The sequence below is a fragment of the Dermacentor andersoni genome, chromosome 4, assembly GCF_023375885.2.
Source record: "Dermacentor andersoni chromosome 4, qqDerAnde1_hic_scaffold, whole genome shotgun sequence".
Lineage (NCBI taxonomy): Eukaryota > Metazoa > Arthropoda > Arachnida > Ixodida > Ixodidae > Dermacentor > Dermacentor andersoni.
This window is the reverse complement of record NC_092817.1, coordinates 104,873,124-104,892,820: the sequence shown is the minus strand read 5'-3', so window position 1 is coordinate 104,892,820 and position 19,697 is coordinate 104,873,124. Positions and strand designations below refer to the sequence as shown.

The 19,697-nt window shown below is 45.7% G+C and overlaps 1 protein-coding gene across 1 annotated transcript in view; it reads right to left on the bottom strand.

Moving 5' to 3' along the window:
* Positions 1 to 3,195: 3,195 nt before the first annotated feature.
* Positions 3,196 to 19,697, bottom strand: part of LOC126536553 (gonadotropin-releasing hormone II receptor-like) — a 180,938-nt gene continuing 164,436 nt past the window's right edge. The window contains exons 4-5 of the mRNA XM_050183568.3: positions 16,262 to 16,606; positions 3,196 to 4,593 (exon numbers count right to left, since the gene is read on the bottom strand). Of these exons, the coding sequence (XP_050039525.2) occupies positions 4,117 to 4,593; positions 16,262 to 16,606 (822 nt within the window). The 3' untranslated portion in view covers positions 3,196 to 4,116. The remainder of the gene's footprint in view (positions 4,594 to 16,261; positions 16,607 to 19,697) is intronic.

The following is a 19,697-nucleotide window of genomic DNA, read 5'->3' as shown; positions in this document are numbered from 1 at the left end:
AACCTGTCTCGTCACGCATTGAATTCGGGAACCGGTAAATAATACTAGGCGTTTGTTATTGTTCACGCAACAAGCCTTCTAACTTTGTTTCTAAATTACACGTTCTACTTATCCTATTGTAACTCGGTAACCCTTGTCACCCATAGTGTTTGGTTAGTGATTTCTACTTTTCCTAATACACTATGATCGTCTTATGCGCTCACTTGTCACCGTATCACCGTATTCTTCGCAAAGTCAGGAGTCCTTTGATTTCTGTTTTCCTTTTTTTCTTTTCGCAAGTTATACTTCAACCTACTCGCATAAATGTCCCTGCAGATATATTTGACTTTATACTTACTGCTCGAGCTGATCTTGCTTCCGGCTTACCTTGCCTGGATTAAGTGACCGTTTGACTCCTTCATTTGATATTCGCATTGCCATCAGGAAGACAACAAAACTGTCGAAGCGAATCAGCAATTGCAACAAAGCAAATTTTGACGAAATTATCATTGCGCTGACCCATTACTTTGGCAATTTCATGGATGGCTTCGTTAACAGAACTCAAGGTTTTGGTGAAAATCACCACCGAGGCACTCCGTACAGATGGTTAACCAGCGAAGCTGAAACTGATGGCCCCGGTGTTTATCACTGGGTTAATCCTGACGGCTCATCAAACGACAGTTTGGAAGGCTGCTGGATCCTCGGTACACAGTTGCTGATTGCGCTGGGCTCCTCGAGACTGTTCTCGTACCCGGCCTGCAGCATCGACACGGTGTAGACAAGCTCGTTCCCGGTTCTGCTCTCAGCGTTGCTGATCGAAAGCTGCGTGGTCCTCAAGAGCATGACGCGCGGCCTACCCATTCCGGAGCCGGAGAGAAACTGCTGTGCGCGCTCTCAGCTGCGACGCAGAGCAACGACGTCACTACTGGCACAGGCAATCGCACGCCTGTCTTTCTCTCTCTCTTTCTTTTTTTTTGGTGCGTGTGCATGAGACTACGCCGGAGGAGCTTTCGGCATGTCGGTGACGGACGTACGAATCGGTTGAATGAAAGTGACTTAACCAGCATATAAGTATAGCACTCTGCGCAACATTTCACGTCGTTCTGAGGTGAAATAGCCACCTAACAAATTCCCTAATAAAGAAAATCTTCTCTATCGCTTGGCGAAGCACTCGTCATCCATCGTTCTATGAAATAACTGTAAGGAAGGAAATAAAACCTATTTAGCTGCTTTCAAACAAGTCAAAACTAAATTCCACCAAAACACGTTACCACCTATGTGAAATGACGATCCACGCAAGTTTTTTTGCGCGACATCAATCCTAACTATGACGCCGCACTTCTTTTAGTCAATACCTATGGTACTGGTATTCCGAATCTCGAATGCGCCGATATACTAAAAGATGTGCTTTTTTTAGGAACTTCGCCCGATACTCAGACGCGATACCTACTTGTACACCAGACTACGACTACCAACTTATGAATCCTATATAGAATCAGTGCATCTTCTGGCATTTCTGAACAAATTTGAATCCCTAGAAACATGTTCAAGACTGAGTATTGACTGAATTAATCTGAAGTTCCTGAAAAAGTAGCAGTGAAATTTCTTCTTTGTTCTTAACTAGCATTTTTCAACAGTCCATTGATGACGTCGACCTCACTCATGACCAGCAAGTTGGGAAGGCGTTTCCGGTGCACAAACCAGGCAGTAAAAATTTGCCTGTAAACTATCACCCTATATCCTTCGCCAGCATTCCTTCTAAAATCCTCGAGTACATTGTCTACACTAACAATGCCACCTCTTTGGAATCACGTTCCTTGTTTTCAAATGCGGAACACCGACTTCACAGTAATCTCTCCAGTGAAACACAGCTGGCATCCTTCAATGGCTCAGTTCATGCGTATTAGATCGTCGATCACTAGCTGATTCTTTCTTTCTTCCCCTTTCAAAAACCTTCGAAAAAGAAATTCATAAATTGTCACCTATAAAGGCTGTATCTATAACTGGTGCAAAACTTGATAAATGCGATTAATTATTACCAAATGTAAGATTTCATAGATATATATATGAAATTATATATATGATTTCATATATATTATTACGTTATGATTCCGCGAGAGACGAGCAGCCGCGAGAACGACGACGAAGTTGGTCGGTGCCCTCGGCACGAGCGGTGCACGTCGGTGCCCTCGGCAATAGCATCTCTCGTCTGTGTCCTTCCACACGTAACATTTCATATATACATATATATAACAACTATATGCTATTTACACGCTATTTACACTGGAGCCAGGCAGCCAGGCTGACACTCGCTCGTGCCGAGGGCACCGACCAACTTCGTCGTCGTTCTCGCGGCTGCTCGTCTCTCGCGGAATCATATCGTAATAATATATATATATATATATATATATATATATATATATATATATATATATATATACACCGATATTATGCATGCATGAACATTGTAGACTGTATAGTAAAAGTTATGGATGCGCTTCTCAAGACCTGGCAATAAGTGAACAGCAAAGAAAAGCCTCTTTCCAATGATCTTATGACAGAAAGCTATTGCGTTTATTACTCTGTTGGTGTATGGACGGTGAGTCCCACTTTTCCTCCGCATCTTTCTTTATTCCTTTCCATTTACCGACGTGTAGGGTAGCCAACAGGGGCAGCGTTGCTTAATCTCACCGCCTTACCGTGTATGTGTCTCTCCCTTTTGGCCTGAGAGGGGCATGCAAGGATTGCTGCACTGCGTTTGACACTTCAATTTGACCACTGAAGCAATGCTCCGAGTGCGATGATTGAATAATGGTCTGAGTAAATTGATTTTGCTCTTGCAGGCATTTAGAAGTAATTTTATTTCACACAATATTTCAGTTTACACAACCATCCTAGGTGGAGTGATCGCCGTTGAGCTCGCTATAAATTATGATCCGTGATATGTACATTCAATGACACTGCTATGTAGTTAAATAGCTCCTTTATTGCAGCGGTTCTTTTTGTGCTGTTCTCGTTTATCGTTACCATTCACAGGGCCGCATCGGCTGTATCTTTCAACAACTAGACTAGATGTCATCCGTGCGATCATCGGCGCATAAAACTGAGTGTTTTTTCAAACTATTATGGCCTCGGACGCACCGTGCACTGGTACTTTGCAAGGCTTAGCTGTTTACTATTCTAAAGTATGAAAAAAGTACCATTTACCTTTTGCATTTTGGCATTCAGTCAAAGGAATAAACCTTCCGCCTTTCACTAGCAAAGTATGCGTCTTACGCCATCAGACTCAACCGTTCGTTGGCGTCTTGAAAGGTTCTCAAGTGAACACATAAAGCTGCCTAATCTTTATTTAACGTTTTAGTGTTTCCAAATAGCGAATACATGTGCAGCTAGTTTTGCTGTGAACTAGAAAATATTTGGCGTTTCTATTAAATTCAGCTATGTTACTTGCCCATTGTGATAGACCTTGGTTGCTAACATCGACTTCCTCCGTGCCAAGCCAGGAAAGCATAATGAACTTGTAGGAAAGGGAGCAAAAGATAACATGAGTGTCCGTTAGTCACAGAAGCCGGCCAATATCTCTAGTTGTCGGACTTGCCCTGTACCTAGAGCACGTTATCTTGGGACCAAGCTCATAAGCCGCCACGACGTTCACAGGCAGCGCTTTGACCCCCTTTCGGTTCACTCCATTTTGCTATACCACAGACGCTCCCGCATACTTAGCATGGGACAACAATAAAGTAGTTGTCTTTGAAATAAGATGAGTCAATTTTACGTATCACAGACAGTAACCACATCAAGTTTTCGGCAGATAATGCACCGAGGTTCATTCGACATACCCTCTGACTACACCACCTATTTACAAGGCTAACGTGGGCTGCGGCAGCAGTGCATTTGAGCAGCAACAGAAAGGTGTTCTTATTTACAGTGACAAAAGGTTGATTTCAGAAGCCGCACTACGCGCAGCCCACAGCAGTATTTTCCACGTGGCAGCGTGCTTGAAACGAAATCTTCAGACATTCCCGAGGAGGCAACGTAAGTGAGCCACGTTTCAGCGAAGTTCTGAGGCTTAGTTCTGAAACTCACAAAGTAATCTAGAAATGTTGACTGTTCCAGTGATGTGCCAATTTTGGCGTGTTACACTTCACAGGCTGCCGCGGCATTGCCGTTGATCGCCACCAAGGGAACGGCCTCGACGTTGCTTAAGTTCACGCTATCCTGATCCTGGAGTTGCTGCAGCTGGAGCAAGCGGCCGTTGCTGAGTGCGGGGCTGGCCAGCGAGCTGGCGTCGGGAGCGCAGGTGCTCGTCGTAAGCGCCACGACCTGGGCCGTTGTCAGGCCTCGCTGACGTAGCGTCGAGTCGCGGCCGTAGTAGCAGCTGCGGCTACGGCCGCCGCCTCGACCCCTGCACAGGATCTCGCACAGTCCGCGGCGAATGTGCACGTTGAAGAGGCCGTAAAATATGGGGTTGACGGCGCTGTTGAGCAGGGCGACCGTCTCGGCAAACACGATGACAGCACGTGGTACCTTGATGCAGTAGTGGCTGTGGATCCGCACGTTGTGCACCGCGAAATATGGTATCCAGCAGAGCATGAAACTCGCTATGATGCAGACCTGTGGAAAGAGGTGAAATAGATGAAACGATTATTTGAATGCAAAAGCATCGACAGAGAGAGAGGAAGAAAAGAGAAGACTGGCAGGGTAACCAATTTGCACCAGAAAGAGAGCGAGAGAAATGTGCTGGGAAAGGCACGAACGTTAACTAGAACCGTCTACGCTTCTACTTTGCTACCTTGCACTGGGGGAGGGGTAATGGAAGCATAAACACGGAAAGAATATTGGCAAAGTAAAGTAGAGGCGCGACAAAGATAGGTGAGGTGGGAAACGTCTGGGCTTTCCTACGGTAGACTGAGGAAACGGTTTACGAGGAGGCGGGGCGGAGGGACATGAAGGAATGGGCAACACAGAAGAAAAAGTAGTCTCAGGTTTGCTATTTGCAGAAGTGCTTTCCCTAAAACCTAAGCGAGTTCTGAATTCAACCGAACTCTCCACGTTGGCTGTTGTAAAGTGCACGTCCTTCAGCATTCCTCGCTTTATGACATGTGTGCACATTTTACGGAAGAACCGCCTCGAACACTGTGACAGCTCAGTAGTTTTAGTGTTCCGCTGCTGAACACAAGAAAGCGCGTTCGACCCCTGGCCATGGTAGCCACAATGAGAAAGGGGTGAAATTTCTGCTAACTTGAGACACTACGCATGCCCTCGAGGTCATAGTAGCTACATCATCGTCATACCGTCATGATGATTCTGTTTTAGTCATGTAGTACTCTAATGCTGTCCTGCCATCTTCGTCATCTTAGAAGCGTCAGCAAATAGACGTCATACACTCATCACTATACCACTTTCGCAGTTCCATCGACGTCACTCCATCGCAATCATGCTGTCGTCATTCCATAGGCGGAAAGATTTTATTTACCGGGGGAGGGGGGCAGATGTATAAATAGATATATATATATATATGGTCACCTGTCGAAGAATATGAGAATTTACAAGGCCTCATAGTAGGAGACAGTTCAGTTTCACAGCCTGAGTCCTCTCGCACCACCAAGGATCTGGCATATCTCGGTGGTGCAATGTTCCATCGTGTAATTGTCATATACTTGATTATCACTAATACTGTTTCGCCTTTCCAGTGAAACTGCAGCCTCTCTCTCCCTCTTTCTTTCTTTTCTTTTTCTGCATGTTCGGGTATAAGCGCTGGAACGCATGACTGCTGTTGAGTCTCATTTCTGATTAATCCGGCTTGGCGCCATTTCGGTTACTGAGTGAATTATACAAGTGCTCCAACTACCATGCACCAAAACTTAAAAAAAAGAGCAGTAGCGTTACTCCAACTGCCGCTAATTTTTTGTTGTTTAGATTTATTTCAGTAATTCCACATAGTTATCTAAGTTGAGTAGGACTGTCCTTCAAGGTGTCAATGGGACATTTGTAGGCATCACCAAATGCCATTTCAGCGGTGTTTTCAGTGAGGTCCTAATTGAGTACAATTTTTTCTGACTCGAAACGAAACCTCACGAAATATGAAAAATGCCATGTCACTGCGCTCCCACCCACACATAGAGCAGCGCCTTCAAATAAGTTGATCGAAAACAACTGCATTGCCTGTCGCAAACCCGGAGAGACAGCGCATCACCTTGATAACGGTACGGAAGGAGCATTAACAGCAGGTTTCACGTTTCGCAGCTATTCCTTCTTCTGATTCTTACGGTACACTTATTATCCGTTTCTCAAGGCTGGTACAGCGGGAAGCAAGGAAAACCAACTAGCCCAAGCCATCACCCTTCTATCGCTTGATTTGCGTCGTGAAGGTGCCTGACATTGCAGAAGTTCTATTATTCTATACTCCAACATTCCATCACCAAGAGCTCGGCGCTTGTCATGACATGTAAGCCAAAAAGCAGCTCGCTTTCTGAACGTATAGTCCGTGTCAAAAGCTTCCGGAGCGCACAACCTGAAAAACCGGTCTATATTCCTGCTCACTATGCACGCAGCGTGGTATTCGGATTTCCAGCATGCACTGGTCTAGAGTAACCAACGGTTCTGCATTATTTTACTGGCTGCGGGCCTAACTGCGTCTAAAATGAACTTATTCTCAGAACCTCGCCGCGTAAGCTTTTGACGGCGACTGTGCGATAGAGCACCTGCATTTTTTTTATTCTGCCCAACATTTTTTTTTCAAATGAATGGCCTTTCCAGCCAACGTCATGCAGTGCTCCTGCCTGGCTAATTTTCAGGACAGCCATCGCTAACGTGATGTATTGAGTAAGACAACTCCACTCGCATGCACTACATCATTATTAGCACAACTGAGGTATAATGAATAAGTAAACAATCAAAGGGTAATAAAATTGCCTATGAAATTTTACTCAAATGTCAAGAGTGCTTCAAAACTTCGCCAACTAATCTCCTGTGGCTCACAAAGCTTTCCGGAAAAGTGAAAGGGCGATATTCGAGGACGAAATTGACGTGTCTTTCGCCACCATGGCAGAAGAGAGCGTGTGCGGCTTAGTGAGACTCTATGAAAGGCTCAACCGCCATTGTGCTACTGACGCGCAACTAAAAAAATATATTTTTTTTACAGGCAGTCGAGAAAATGATAAATGATGCTGAGTGGGCGCTGGTGTGATCATAACAAAACCACCGGGCCGATGTGGGTCGTAAACGATTCTAATAAGAGCAAATTTCTAGCAAAACCTCTATGCCCTTTCTCATGTTTGTTCAATTGTTCAAATACGTTAAGTTTAGGGTACAAGAATACTCGCACAGAAAAACGAAACAATTGCACCAGTAATTACATCACGGTGCTGTGACCTGACTGAGCAATACAGAGTTTAGAACCGAAAAGCAGAATGCTATAGCATCTGAAGTGATTTTAGCCGAGGACAAGGTCTTCTTGCACAACTTTGCGGGCATAACTCAAAGAGGGTCTGCGGCGGTTGGAATAGTTATCTCTTCTTACGCGACAGGCTGCACTAACACGTCACTGTATGCTATCGCATAAAATTTCCATTACTCCTCTGCGTGTGTCCTGGTAAAAAGACATGAATACCTTTATTATTTCCGAAATTTCGTTAAACTTTATGCGAATGGTTCAAATGATAAACACGTACACTCCATATTGAGGATATAATTTTTAGCTTTCGAGGCACCGGTTTGCATTAGGCGAACAAACATGTGCAATAATTCGGACAGCCTTCATTTGCGCCCAAGATGAAGTACACAAGAATCTTGCATTGATATAATGCATATGTACTCCGTCGAATAGCTTCAACTATACTCCTTTGTACGAATGCTACGTCTGCGCCTTCTGGCGATTTTGCTACTTTTGCCTCTTTTATTTGCGCACACTGGACTCTAATTCTTTTCTTCTGGTGCGTTCCAAGCAGCACAAGAGTCACACAAATACGCCTTTCACATTACATAGCTGCAGTGGCAAAAATATTTCTTCGTAATATCTTCATTAATCTTCGCCTTAAGAAAGAAATGAACTTTCAAAACACGTTGTCGGGACTTATTGTGAAAAATAGGTTATATCTTAAGTGCAAAGGAAGTTTGGAAGAATATTCGCATGTTCACGATAACAGCCAGCAATTTTTGTATGAAAATGTTGGTGCAGACAGAAAGAAACCAAGCAAGAGCCGTAACTAAATGACCTGCATTTTGTAATGTCATCAGGCGGAAAACTGCCACACTAATCAGTGACAAAGCGATAAAAAAGAGCGGAAGGAGCAGCTGGATTCGATCCCACTAGCGTGAGCTCGCGGTATCTCCGATTGTGATCTGTCTTTGTTCAGAGTGCTCCGCTATCACTTCGACCGGCTGCTGCAGGCAAAAACCACGTTTATCTATCTACCACAATAAATCCGCCATTCTTGTTATGAAAACTGCTATTTTGGAACAACTTCTTCGCCATTTCAAGACCTTCTGCGACCATGTGAAAGCTGAGTCATTGAAGCTCATAAATCCCCGGGAATATACCAATCGATGCAATAGTTCAATTGAAAATCGCTTTTTACTAGCCCAAAAAAGCCTAAAAAATCTGAAAGTTTCCTTAAATCCCCTTGCTTCAAATTTCGCCCGAAATTTAGAACGGGTTTTCGGCCGTACGTAACGGTACCGTCTGCATGAAATGTCGGGCTTCGCGCGCAGAGCCTATTTCCATGGGGATATATTGAAAGATGGCTTCTAGGCTCAGTTATTCGCGAAAAACGACGCTCTCCCATAGAAAACGCACATGCCTCCAGGGGCGGCCCCTAAAGGCGCTGTTCGGCGATGTCTCTAATTCCTGGTCATGGGCATCGATGCATAGGCGATAAGCTCGCTAAGCCACTAAGTACTGCATTTTCTACACGAGGAAGGCCCCCACAGACTTATATAAACTCAGCTTGTGCCGCAAAGCTAACTGCTCGGTTCCATAAGTTGTAGATCTACGACAATAAAAACGTCAGTTATGCAGCGCACAGAGACTAGGTAAACCAGAAAATATACGGAAATGAAGTAGGGGAGGCGACGCCAATTTGAAGCTCCCTCACATATAAGAAGTTTGTGACATCGTTACTTCTGGCTACACTTGCTAGGGTTTTGTTAATAGTTTATCTATAGACAAGATTAGCAGGGTGCTCTAAATGAAATAACCATTCGATATTCTTAGCGCAGCGCACATTTACTATGGAAAAGCAGTCCAAACGCACGAAAGTCACTTAGAAATTTATGACGCAACACTGACGCACCGGCACACTGGTTGGCGTGCAAAACTCACATAGGCCTTCGTTTTTATTTCGCTTCTATTGAACACTTTACCACCAAATAAAAGAAAACGGAATATTTCACGAATACATCACAATAATTAATGTATTATCTTTTCGTCGTTATTGTCTTTTTGACGAATTTCGCTTCGCGACGCAATTATCATTCTGTCGGGATAAAGGTGCTCTGACGTTTGCCGCATCTGCTTTACACGGTCCATCCAGGCAACGTAACCACAAAATTAGACGTCAGAAAATTGGGGACTCGGAAAACCCCATATTAGGAGAACTGAGCAGTTCGACAGTCCCACCGCTTATGTAGCGGAACTCAGTGATGACATTTGCAAAAGTACTAACCTCCTTCTGGCCAACGAGCCACTTTCTTACATTGCATATTCGGAAACTTTTTTATTTTCATTACAGAAGCTCTACTCGTAACCGAATGATAACGAAAATAGACCGTTCTCTATAGATGACTGCCTGGAAAAAAGGTGCACATATGTTCCATAAAGCAGAAGAAATGAACCTGCGTTTCGAACTTGAAATATTGAGCTGCAATCTTGCTAAGACATTAGAGAACAGCTGGAAAGAGTGGCACTTATCTTTAGCTTTTCCTTAGCGAAACGTCGTACCATATTTTACAGTGATTTCTTTCCTGTTTTGTCCTTTTTGCCCACTGTCAGTGGCTCGCGCAAAGCTGCGCCCCTGCTATCACTGGAACCGGAGAGTAATCCAGGACGGAGGTAAAATATAAAGAGAAACGAAGAAAAGAAGGGTTTAGTAAGCACGCTAACCAGGCCTGCTTATCTCCTACAGTATCATCGTAAGCCAAGTCACAGTTTTGTTTAGCAGTAGCAGTTATAGCAAAACAGGTTTGCTGCCCTTTAGGCAACAGCATATAAAAAGCCAGGCGTGTATACGTGACCCCGCAGGCAAGATGGAAAGCAATACCACGCGTAATATGACGCTGTCTTTCACAACGTATCAGGGATACAGCACCATAACAATGCGTACGTGACGTGAACGCAAAGGAGAATTAAACAGCAAACTTCGTTTGGGTTTCATCGGTGGCCCTCGAGTCTCTGGGGGAATCCGCAGTTCTTTTTTCCCAGCTTCCCAGGCCGAATCTGACATTAGTCCCACAACAGCCAAAATGCCGGACACGTATCAGCTTCTGTCCGGTCACTGCTGGAGATGGTTGCGACATTTCTGCGACATTAAGAAGCAGTGTCAATGCGGAGATAAAATATAAAGAAACGCCTTTCACCACGTCGCATGTTGGCATACACCAATACGGTTTGGACGTTTTTTCGGGATTCCAAATGACACTGCTGCAGCAGGGAAACTGCCGCGGATCGCCTATTCTCGCATTGTTTATTCATTTATTTCAGATCGGAGGGTAAAGGCAATGTCTTATGCTGCCGTCAAAAGAGAGAAATCAGGCCCAAGTTGAAACTTCTTATTGAAAAATTGGCTTTGTTTTCCATTCTTAGGTAGAGGCAGAGATAATTTAGATATTTAAACTGTACACATCAAATTGGACTGCTACCCCTCGGGCCGTTTGAGTCACTACAGTAAAGCTTGGCAGCGCGCAACTAACACGAGTTCCCGCTGAAACTTGTTTGCGACAATGTCCAATGAGTGCTAGAAACACTGAACCCTAAGAAAGTACAGTTCTCACAGAATTCAACGCGTCACTTTAGGGCTAATTAATACGCATACGTTTGTTCCCGCCGTCACAATCATAATCGGCATCGCCTTTAGTGACCACATTTACAGCGGCGTGACATCGTACCCTTAATCGATTGCACATATGACGTTTTCTACCTTCAATTTCTTAGTCAAGTTTCATTTCGTGAGCTTTGCACTACGGCGTTATGCCGGTTGTCTCATGCAGCTGAAAATTAGTTACCTTAAAATGTGGTAGCTTCTGGGCTGGTGACAACATCATAGTTTATCAGCCAATTTGTGTATTCATATCGAAGACCCATAAGGGTACGTGGTGCAAGGAATTGCACATAGGCACAACTTTTCAACTATCATTCATTACGTTCTAGAACGTGGGTAAAAAAAGAAAGCAATATTATCACGCACCTCTGTGCCTAAGTTATAGTGCTATCAAACATGCGGGGTATTTGAATTCATGAAACCGGACAAGACACATGAGTGACAATTCCGAATATTATATCAGAAATTGTAATACTCACATTAGTTTTAGGTCATTAGGTACCGGAAATCAGAATACTAAGGCTGGTGATGGCAACAATCACCGCTACTTTTGAAGCAGGTGTTGCTGCTAGCTCCACGATCTTCACATGATGTGAACTCGATGCGCAATCATTTTTGCCGATACGCAAAATTTTTGTGCTCAAAGGCACATTTTCATTCAAGGAACATCGTGTATAGGTGTTGCATCTTACTGATATCAAATTGTGCATGCGCAATGGAGGTGTGTCGTGCTTTCTGTCGGATGTATATTAATAGTGCTCACTTTTTTTAATTTCTACAACAAAATATTTTGCTACATCGCACCCGATGGCATTTTTCTTCGTTGCGTCCAGTTCTGTTTCACAAATGGTCATCTTCATACAAGTACGCCAAACCAGGTAAGTGCAAAGTAAGATAGTTCACCTATTTTGACGGTGGGGACAAGCTTTGGACAGGAATACTTTGCGTTAAGATATTGATATAGTGAGAAATAGAACAAGAAAGTCAATTAGGACAGATTTTTCCCTTAGCCTATACACAAGTACATTAGACTGTATATTTTACTCATAAAGGATGGAGACATACATGTAATGAATTCGTATCTATGGGCACGATTAATGGCAGCGGCTTGAGCATGCCATGCACACATGAATCTATAATAATCTCTCTTGTTTAAGTCTGATAGCTAAGGTTCAAATGCCCATTGCAGTTGTTGATGCACTGACAGTAAAAGTATTGCGACGGAACCCATCTCACGATGACTGTCGACGGTAATGCGTTAGCATTGAATCTATATGGCGACACAACGTATTGGAAACGTCGAAGCGAGTGATGTATGAGGCGTGTACTTCAGCGAGACTCCTCTTTCGAGCTACCATAGAACGCTCGGCGCCACCTAGTGCCGTCGCCGTGAAGCATGCGCATAGCCTCCGAAATGCGTGTTATGCCGGTGAGTGCGAACGCTGAGAGAGGCGCCATGCGGCCGCCGGGCTCCTCCATCGCGCTTCTTTCTGGATACGTTGCGCAATCTTGCAGCACTGCCGCGATGTGTCGGCATCGTGCCGTGTCGTCGGTGAGATTGTAGCCGTTTCAGCAATATTTATTATTTATGTTCAGTCATTGCGTACGAGGTCCCCCCCCCCCCCTACACACACACGCGCACGCACGCACAGAAAGCCCTGGCATCCTACCAAATTCACAATCGCCAAGGAAATTTTGTTTATGTGGATGAAATGATGGTGATTTATGAAGAAATATGCCAGCCTACTGCTGTAAAATCACGAGTTATTTCTTTAAGTTTAGCTAGGGGACGTTTGAAATGGGCACTTTCCTCCCCATTGCCCCCGTTGAAGGAAATGGCTGCAAAGAAAGGAAAAGAGGTGGTTAGCGGCATATGGCCGACGGGCCTTCTTGACGAGCGAAAGACAAAGAGATAATTGGTTGTCAGCGGCGGGTGCCTGTCGCGGTGACGGCGCCGAAATGAGACAGATGCGCGGCTAATGACACTTGCCGATTATACATGCGTAGGGGAGATTACTCGCAACCGCATGTACAAGCGAGTCGGCTGGCACTGAGCGATCGCGAGGGAGGGGAGCGGGGGTGAGGAGGCACGACGACGCGATTAGCGCGCTTCAGCACCCTTTTGACAGCACCAGTACGAAATTCTTGAAAAACACTGTTGAATGCTGTTCTATTATTCTGGCATGCACTTTTTCACAGTACCTGCAGCATTATAGCCTTCCGGAAGGCTGGCTGGTACCTAAGATTGTTCCAGTTCACAAGTCTGGGGTAACACACAATCGATCAAATTTCCTTCCAATTTCACTCACATTTGTTTCATGTAAAGATTTTGAACACATTATATTCACTTACCTTGTTAATTTTCTTAAGTCCAACCAGTTCTTTTCTCCCTCACAACATGGCTTCCGCAAGAATTTTTCTGGCGAAAGAAAGCTTCTGGTCTTTAGTAATGACCTGAATGATTTGCTCGACTTTTAATAGATTGTATTTTATAGATTACTCTAAAGCATTTGACAAGATCAGTCATCAGTTACTACTTTTTAAGCTTGGCCAATTAAATGTAGATCCTAACGTGCTTAACTGGATTCGAGCTTTCCTTTCTAACCGTACTCAGTTTCCTTCTGCTAATACTATTGATTCCCCAGTCCAACCAGTGCTATCAGGTGTTTCCCAGTGGTCTGAATTGGGGCCCTTACTTTTCCTAATTTTCATGTATTACCTACCCAGTAAGATTTCATCGAAGGTTTGCCTATTCGTGGATGACTGTGTAATTTACCAGAAAATAGATAACCAAGCTGATGTTGTCTTACTACAGACCGATTTAATTATTATGCCTCCCTGGCGCCAAACATGGAACATGGAATTAAACAAACGTTTCAAAATGCAAATCATTGCGCGTATCTCGCACCTCATTAATATGTCCACACTATCATCTTGTTAATACATCTATTGAGTCTGTTTCATCTCACAAATATCTCGGTGTTCATACCTGTAGTTACCTCTCATGAAAGCATCATGTAAGGCACATCATCGCCAAAGCTAACCATTCGCTTGGGTACTTTCGAATAAATTTCTATATGGCACCCCCAGCACTTAAAAATCTTCTCTACACCGCTTACTTCTGTCCGTCAGTTGAATACGCATCATCTATCTGAGATCCAGGTGGTACTACTCTAATAAACGAACTTGAATAAATGCACAATCGTTCAATTCGCTTCGCCTTATCCAATTATGACCACACAGCCAGTGTTATCATGATGAAGTCAATGCTTAACCTTCCAGAACTTACCATGCGGCACCAGATAGCACGGCTCACTCTTTTTCATAAAACTTACTATCACAACAATCATCTTCGTCAACAGTTCATTAAAGTCCCTCCTTTCATATCAACTAGAATTGACCACATCAAAAATCTTGATGTTCCCCGTTGCAGAACGATGACCTATTCACATGTATTTTTACCTCAAACCACTTCCGAATAGAATCAGCTGCCAGAAGCACCTACTGCTATTACGGATACATCGCGCTTTAAGAGTTTTTTGAATAACATGCTTAACTTTGCGTAATTATTTGTACTCAATTCGCTCTTCTGTGTTAGCCTATTTTTATTTTTAAATATATTGTTGTTACCCTGCTTTTTCTTAGTTGCAACTACACATTTTTTGTATTCATTTGTCGATTCTTCATGCTCCTCATATTTATTGTATCAACTGTTCTGTTTTCCAGTTTTCGCCAGTAATGTGCAAACACTGAGGATAAATAAATAAATAAACAAAGAAGAACAGACCTCAAGAAGAGTGAATATCGGTGCTTCATCGCGTCCATATTGTGTGGTCGTTCTGGCAGCAAAAACTGAGAGGTTCGTGACCGCCGCTGGCTCCTGATGCGCGCGTGCCGGCGGCTCATCCAAACAGAACGCGTGAACGCCATACCCATTATTCACTGCGCGCACCATTCCTACTGTCACCATTGTGGGAACCCGTTTCTGAGATCGTGGCAAGTTGACTGTTGTGGGAACCCTTTTCTGAGCGAGTGTTTGCTTGAAAAGTGCACGCGAGCCAGAAGTGCGGCATTGACATCTTTCGTTAATACATCACCCGCAATGACTTCACTATCTGTTTTTCCAAAGGGTGTACGCCATTAGGAGCGTGCGATGGGGCGACACCCTCTCGCTTGTTGCGTCTTTTGTATGTTGTTCGCAGGGAGAGGAGCAAACACCTTAAACGTACGTAAAAGAAAGAGGGCGTAGACTGGGCCCATTGCTTGAATACCCGGCGGACCAATCACAAGACGATGCTTATGAAGGATTGGTGATTGGTATGCTGGGGGACCATACTCAAAACTACTCGGTGGCGATTGGGCTGGAAATGTTAGGGTAGCGCACCGATGGATAGAAAACGTGGCCCTATTGGCCGACCAAGCGTTCTGGACTCAACGTGAAGTATTATGCACCATCGGCTCAGCCGGTATAGGGACGCCCAATGTCTTCCAGTTGCACCTCGTACTTGCATGTGTAATTTGTTGCAAAAAAGTTGTAAATACGAATTGCATTCGAGCTTCATCTCTGTAAGCTTCCAGCCATCAGAAGCCTCCAGCGAACCTATCGCTGCTGTCCTTAGTGCCAGTGCTATCACTTGGGTCAAGTCTGTAGTGGGGCGTCTCGGACACCCAAGGGAGAAGCAACAACCGTATCCTGAAGTGGTAGGAATAGAACCTTGGATAGTTACTTAATATACCCAAAATTCAAAATGGGCTACACTGCTTGCAAGCGCAGGAGACGGCGCACTTCCCTGAACACCCAAAAGCGCCTTAGAACACAAGGACTTTCGAGTGTGCAGTTCGCCTGTGCGACCTACGAACTCTACGCAATCTTAATTTTACCTTTGTGCTGTGTTAACCAGGGCGCCTCCAGCTGTCTCCTTTACTTTACCCTGTATTTTTCTTTTTTTCTTTCTATTATTTATCATGGAGCCCAAAGGAGACCCCTGAGCTCACAGTTGAAGAAATACCTGTTTGCGATCACAACCTATATTTATTACACCGCCTATTCTCTCGCAGCGACAGCACGTCCCTTCACTTGGCACCCATCCGGTGGCTCTACCTGCGCTAGTGCAGGTTAGAAAACCGAATATTACTATTTGGTGTCCCGTCTTTTCATCATTATCTCTTGCTCTGGGTGCTTTGTTAGTGTTACACGTGCTGCTCTAGCAGTCAGAAGGATCATGCAGGAAATTAGTGGTGCTTACCGTGAGCTTGAGGGTCTTGGCGCGCGCTCTAGGTAGAAGCGGGTGTGCCTGTGCGCAACGCCGCAGAGTCGGTAGCGGCCCCTTGCCGTTGGCCTTGAAGCTGGCACCGATCTGGTCCCTGTCTTTTGAGCCGGCCGCCACGAGAAAGCCGGCGCCATCCGGTGCTGAGGCAGTCCAGACTACCCGCAGCAGACGCAGATAGCAGGCCGATATGAGTAGGCCTGGCACGACCAGGATGTAAAGCGTGAGCCAGGAGAAATAAAGCTGGCGTTGCCAGTGGCGCGTGTAGCCGACACTCAAGCACTCCATGTGTGGCTGACCGGAGACAGTCACCCCTGTTTGTACCTGCACGACGGAAATGAAAGGCCACGATATCGTCAAATGGGGCGACCTTCGGCCGCATGATTCATCTGTGGTGCGTTTTGTTCTCGTAGGTGATGCTGACATGAGTTGACTGTGCGCATTTAAATAGTTACGGTAGAACTTACCCTACGATCACTGTCGAATGTAATGCGAGTGTTAATCGAGCAATGTAGCGACAGACCATATTTCAGAAGTCACATTTATTTACCGCGTGTAGTGGTAATTCAGATATTTTAGATGCGTCGACTATATCCCGCATATTCCGATATCGTTCAACTTTGCCATGGCACTTGCTTGCCAAGGTAACCCATGGTCATGGAGGCATGACGGCGACCGCAAGACGCCAACGCAGTGACAATGGAATGAGGAAGAAAATGTCCATTTTTTTTATTGATTACCCATTGCAGGGCGTCGGGCCCAAGTAGGTGGGGAGTTTAAAAATTACAGACATAATCCAAAAACCGACAAGGGAAACTGTTTCGAGATAAGTGTAATAACACAGATAGAAAACACAAAATTACAACCATGGAATCTGTTTCAAAAGTAGAGCACTAATATTGCTACGGAACAGTATTTGCGATCACGAAGAGGCGAGCAGTGTGAAGACGACGACGACGACGATTAGAGGCTAGCGTGGGCTGTTGCCTCTTGGCCAAGCGCGGCGTATTTTCTTGTAAATATACTTGTATATAGCTTTTCATCTGCTTCTTCCTACGTAACATTACGTAACATATCTGGTGGAGGTGGACGTTCCCTGTACCTCGTCACGGAGCTTCGCAGTGGACAGTACGTCGAGCCTTCCTTCGTGGCTCCCGACGACGACAACTCGACTCCGCTGGCTCCGACACCTGCTGTCATTTCGACGAACTACATCACTCTCCCCACTCCCCGTGATTCTGGCGTATTCTCGGGCAAAGATGGGGAAGACGTCGATCACTGGATCAGCCTGTACAAACACTGAGTGACCGAACGATATACCCAGTAGACTTTCTCTTCTTCTTTTAATCTTTCCGTCCCCTTTTCCCTTTCCCCAGTGTAGGGTAGCCAACCGGGCTCAGTCCTGGTTAGCCTCCCTACCTTTCCTTTATCATTTGCTCTCTCTCTCCAACAATCCCGGTCAAGTACTAATTGTGGCCATGTCGTCCCTGGAAACTTCTTAATCTCATCCGCCCACCTAACTTTCTGCCGCCTCCTGCTAGGCTTCCCTTCCCTTGGAATCCACTCCGTAACTCTTTATGACCATCGGTTATCTTCCCTCCTCATTACATGTCCTACCCATGCCCATTTCTTTTTCTTGATTTCAACTAAGATGTCATTAACCCACGTTTGTTCCCTCACCCAATCTGCTCTTTTCTTATCCCTTAACGTTACACCCATCATTCTTCTTTCCATGGCTCGTTGCGCCGTCCTCAATTTAAGTAGAACCCTTTTCGTAAGCCTCCAGGTTTCTGCCCCGTAGGTGAGTACTGGTAAGACACAGCTACTATGCACTTTTCTCTTGAGGGATAATGGCAACCTGCAGTTCATGATCTGAGAATGTCTGCCAAACGCACCCCAGCCAATTCTTATTCGTCTGATTGTTTCCGTCCGATGATCCGGATCCGCCGTCACTACCTGCCCTCCTACAAGCCGTCACTACCGTCACTACAAGTGGCCGTCACTACAAGCCGACGTATTGACCAGCAGTTTGCCCGTCTGTCCAACACCCCAGCGACATCTTCCTGTGCCGACGCTCCTCGTGCCAACAACACTGCCGATGTTACCAGGATCGTCCGGCGTGAGATCGAGGCCGCCTATCCAGCTGCCTTCGACTCCAGTCCCAACAATGCATCTGCAGTCACGGTTTCCCTGATCCAGGCAGTTGTCCGCCAGGAATCAGAAAACATGGGTCTTCACACCATCTCTTCGTTCACACCATCTGCTTGGCCCATCGCCCTAATACCCGCCCGGCTTCTTCGATTCCACCCCGTCCCGCATCTTCATACCCAACACGTTTCCGCAACCCATCTGAATGGCGCACTGTTGATGACAAGCCGACTTGTTTTCACTGCCATCGAATCGGGCACATTTCTCGGCACTGTCGCAGTCGCTGGAGTTCCCTGAGCGGGTCTACTTATACTGCCTACTTTCGCCCCCCAAGTGGCCCTTCTCGTCCCTATGCCGCACGCTCCGATAATGCCGCCGCTGATTCTCCTGCACCGAACCGCCCCTATTTTCGTTCGCCTTCGCCCCAACGACGACAATCTCGCTCTGCCCAGCCCCGTCGCTCCTATTCGCCGACTCCCTTCGGACGCCGCTCCCAGCAGGAAAACTAGACAATGCAGCGCCTCGAGGTGACGCTGCATTGCTCCCTACGCCGCCAAATCCTCTACTGACGTTGCCCACTCATCTGAACCTTCTGGACGAGCTATTCGACATTGTTTCTGTGTCTGCACTTATAGACATAGGGGCGCATTTGTCGGTAATGAATGCTGACCTTCGTAACCGGCTCTATTATCGCGCTCGCCACGACGCGTGTTGTCCGTGTCGTCGATGGCGGAACAGCCCTCGTAATTGGTATGTCTACCACCCGGGTCTCCATTGCCGATCACTCCACTATCGTGCTATTCACAGTCATCGCCCACTGTCCCCACGACGTTATCCTCGGCTTAGATTTCCTCTCCGCACATTCTGCTCTCATCGATTGTTACGCCAGTACTCTCCGCCTTGACCTGCTTGTTCTGGATCCCGCTGAACCACACCCCAGTCGCCTCAGTTCCGTCGACTTCGTTCGCTTGCCACCTTCGGCACTGACTTACGTTGATTTAGTGTCATCCCCACCAGTCCCCGATGGTCACTTCATCGCGGCTCCTATGCAAGACGTCCTCCTTACACACGGGATCACACTACCTCATAAAGTTTCATCTATTACGGCGAATTGCGTCTGCCAGCGAGTGGTCAATTTTGGCTTGACGACACAAGTGCTGCCACGCGGGATGTCTCTGCCCAGCTTTGCTCATTCGAGGATCGCTCAGTAGCATCTACTGCAGTCGACGACAATTCTGCCGATCCTTCTCTACCATCGCAGTCGGCA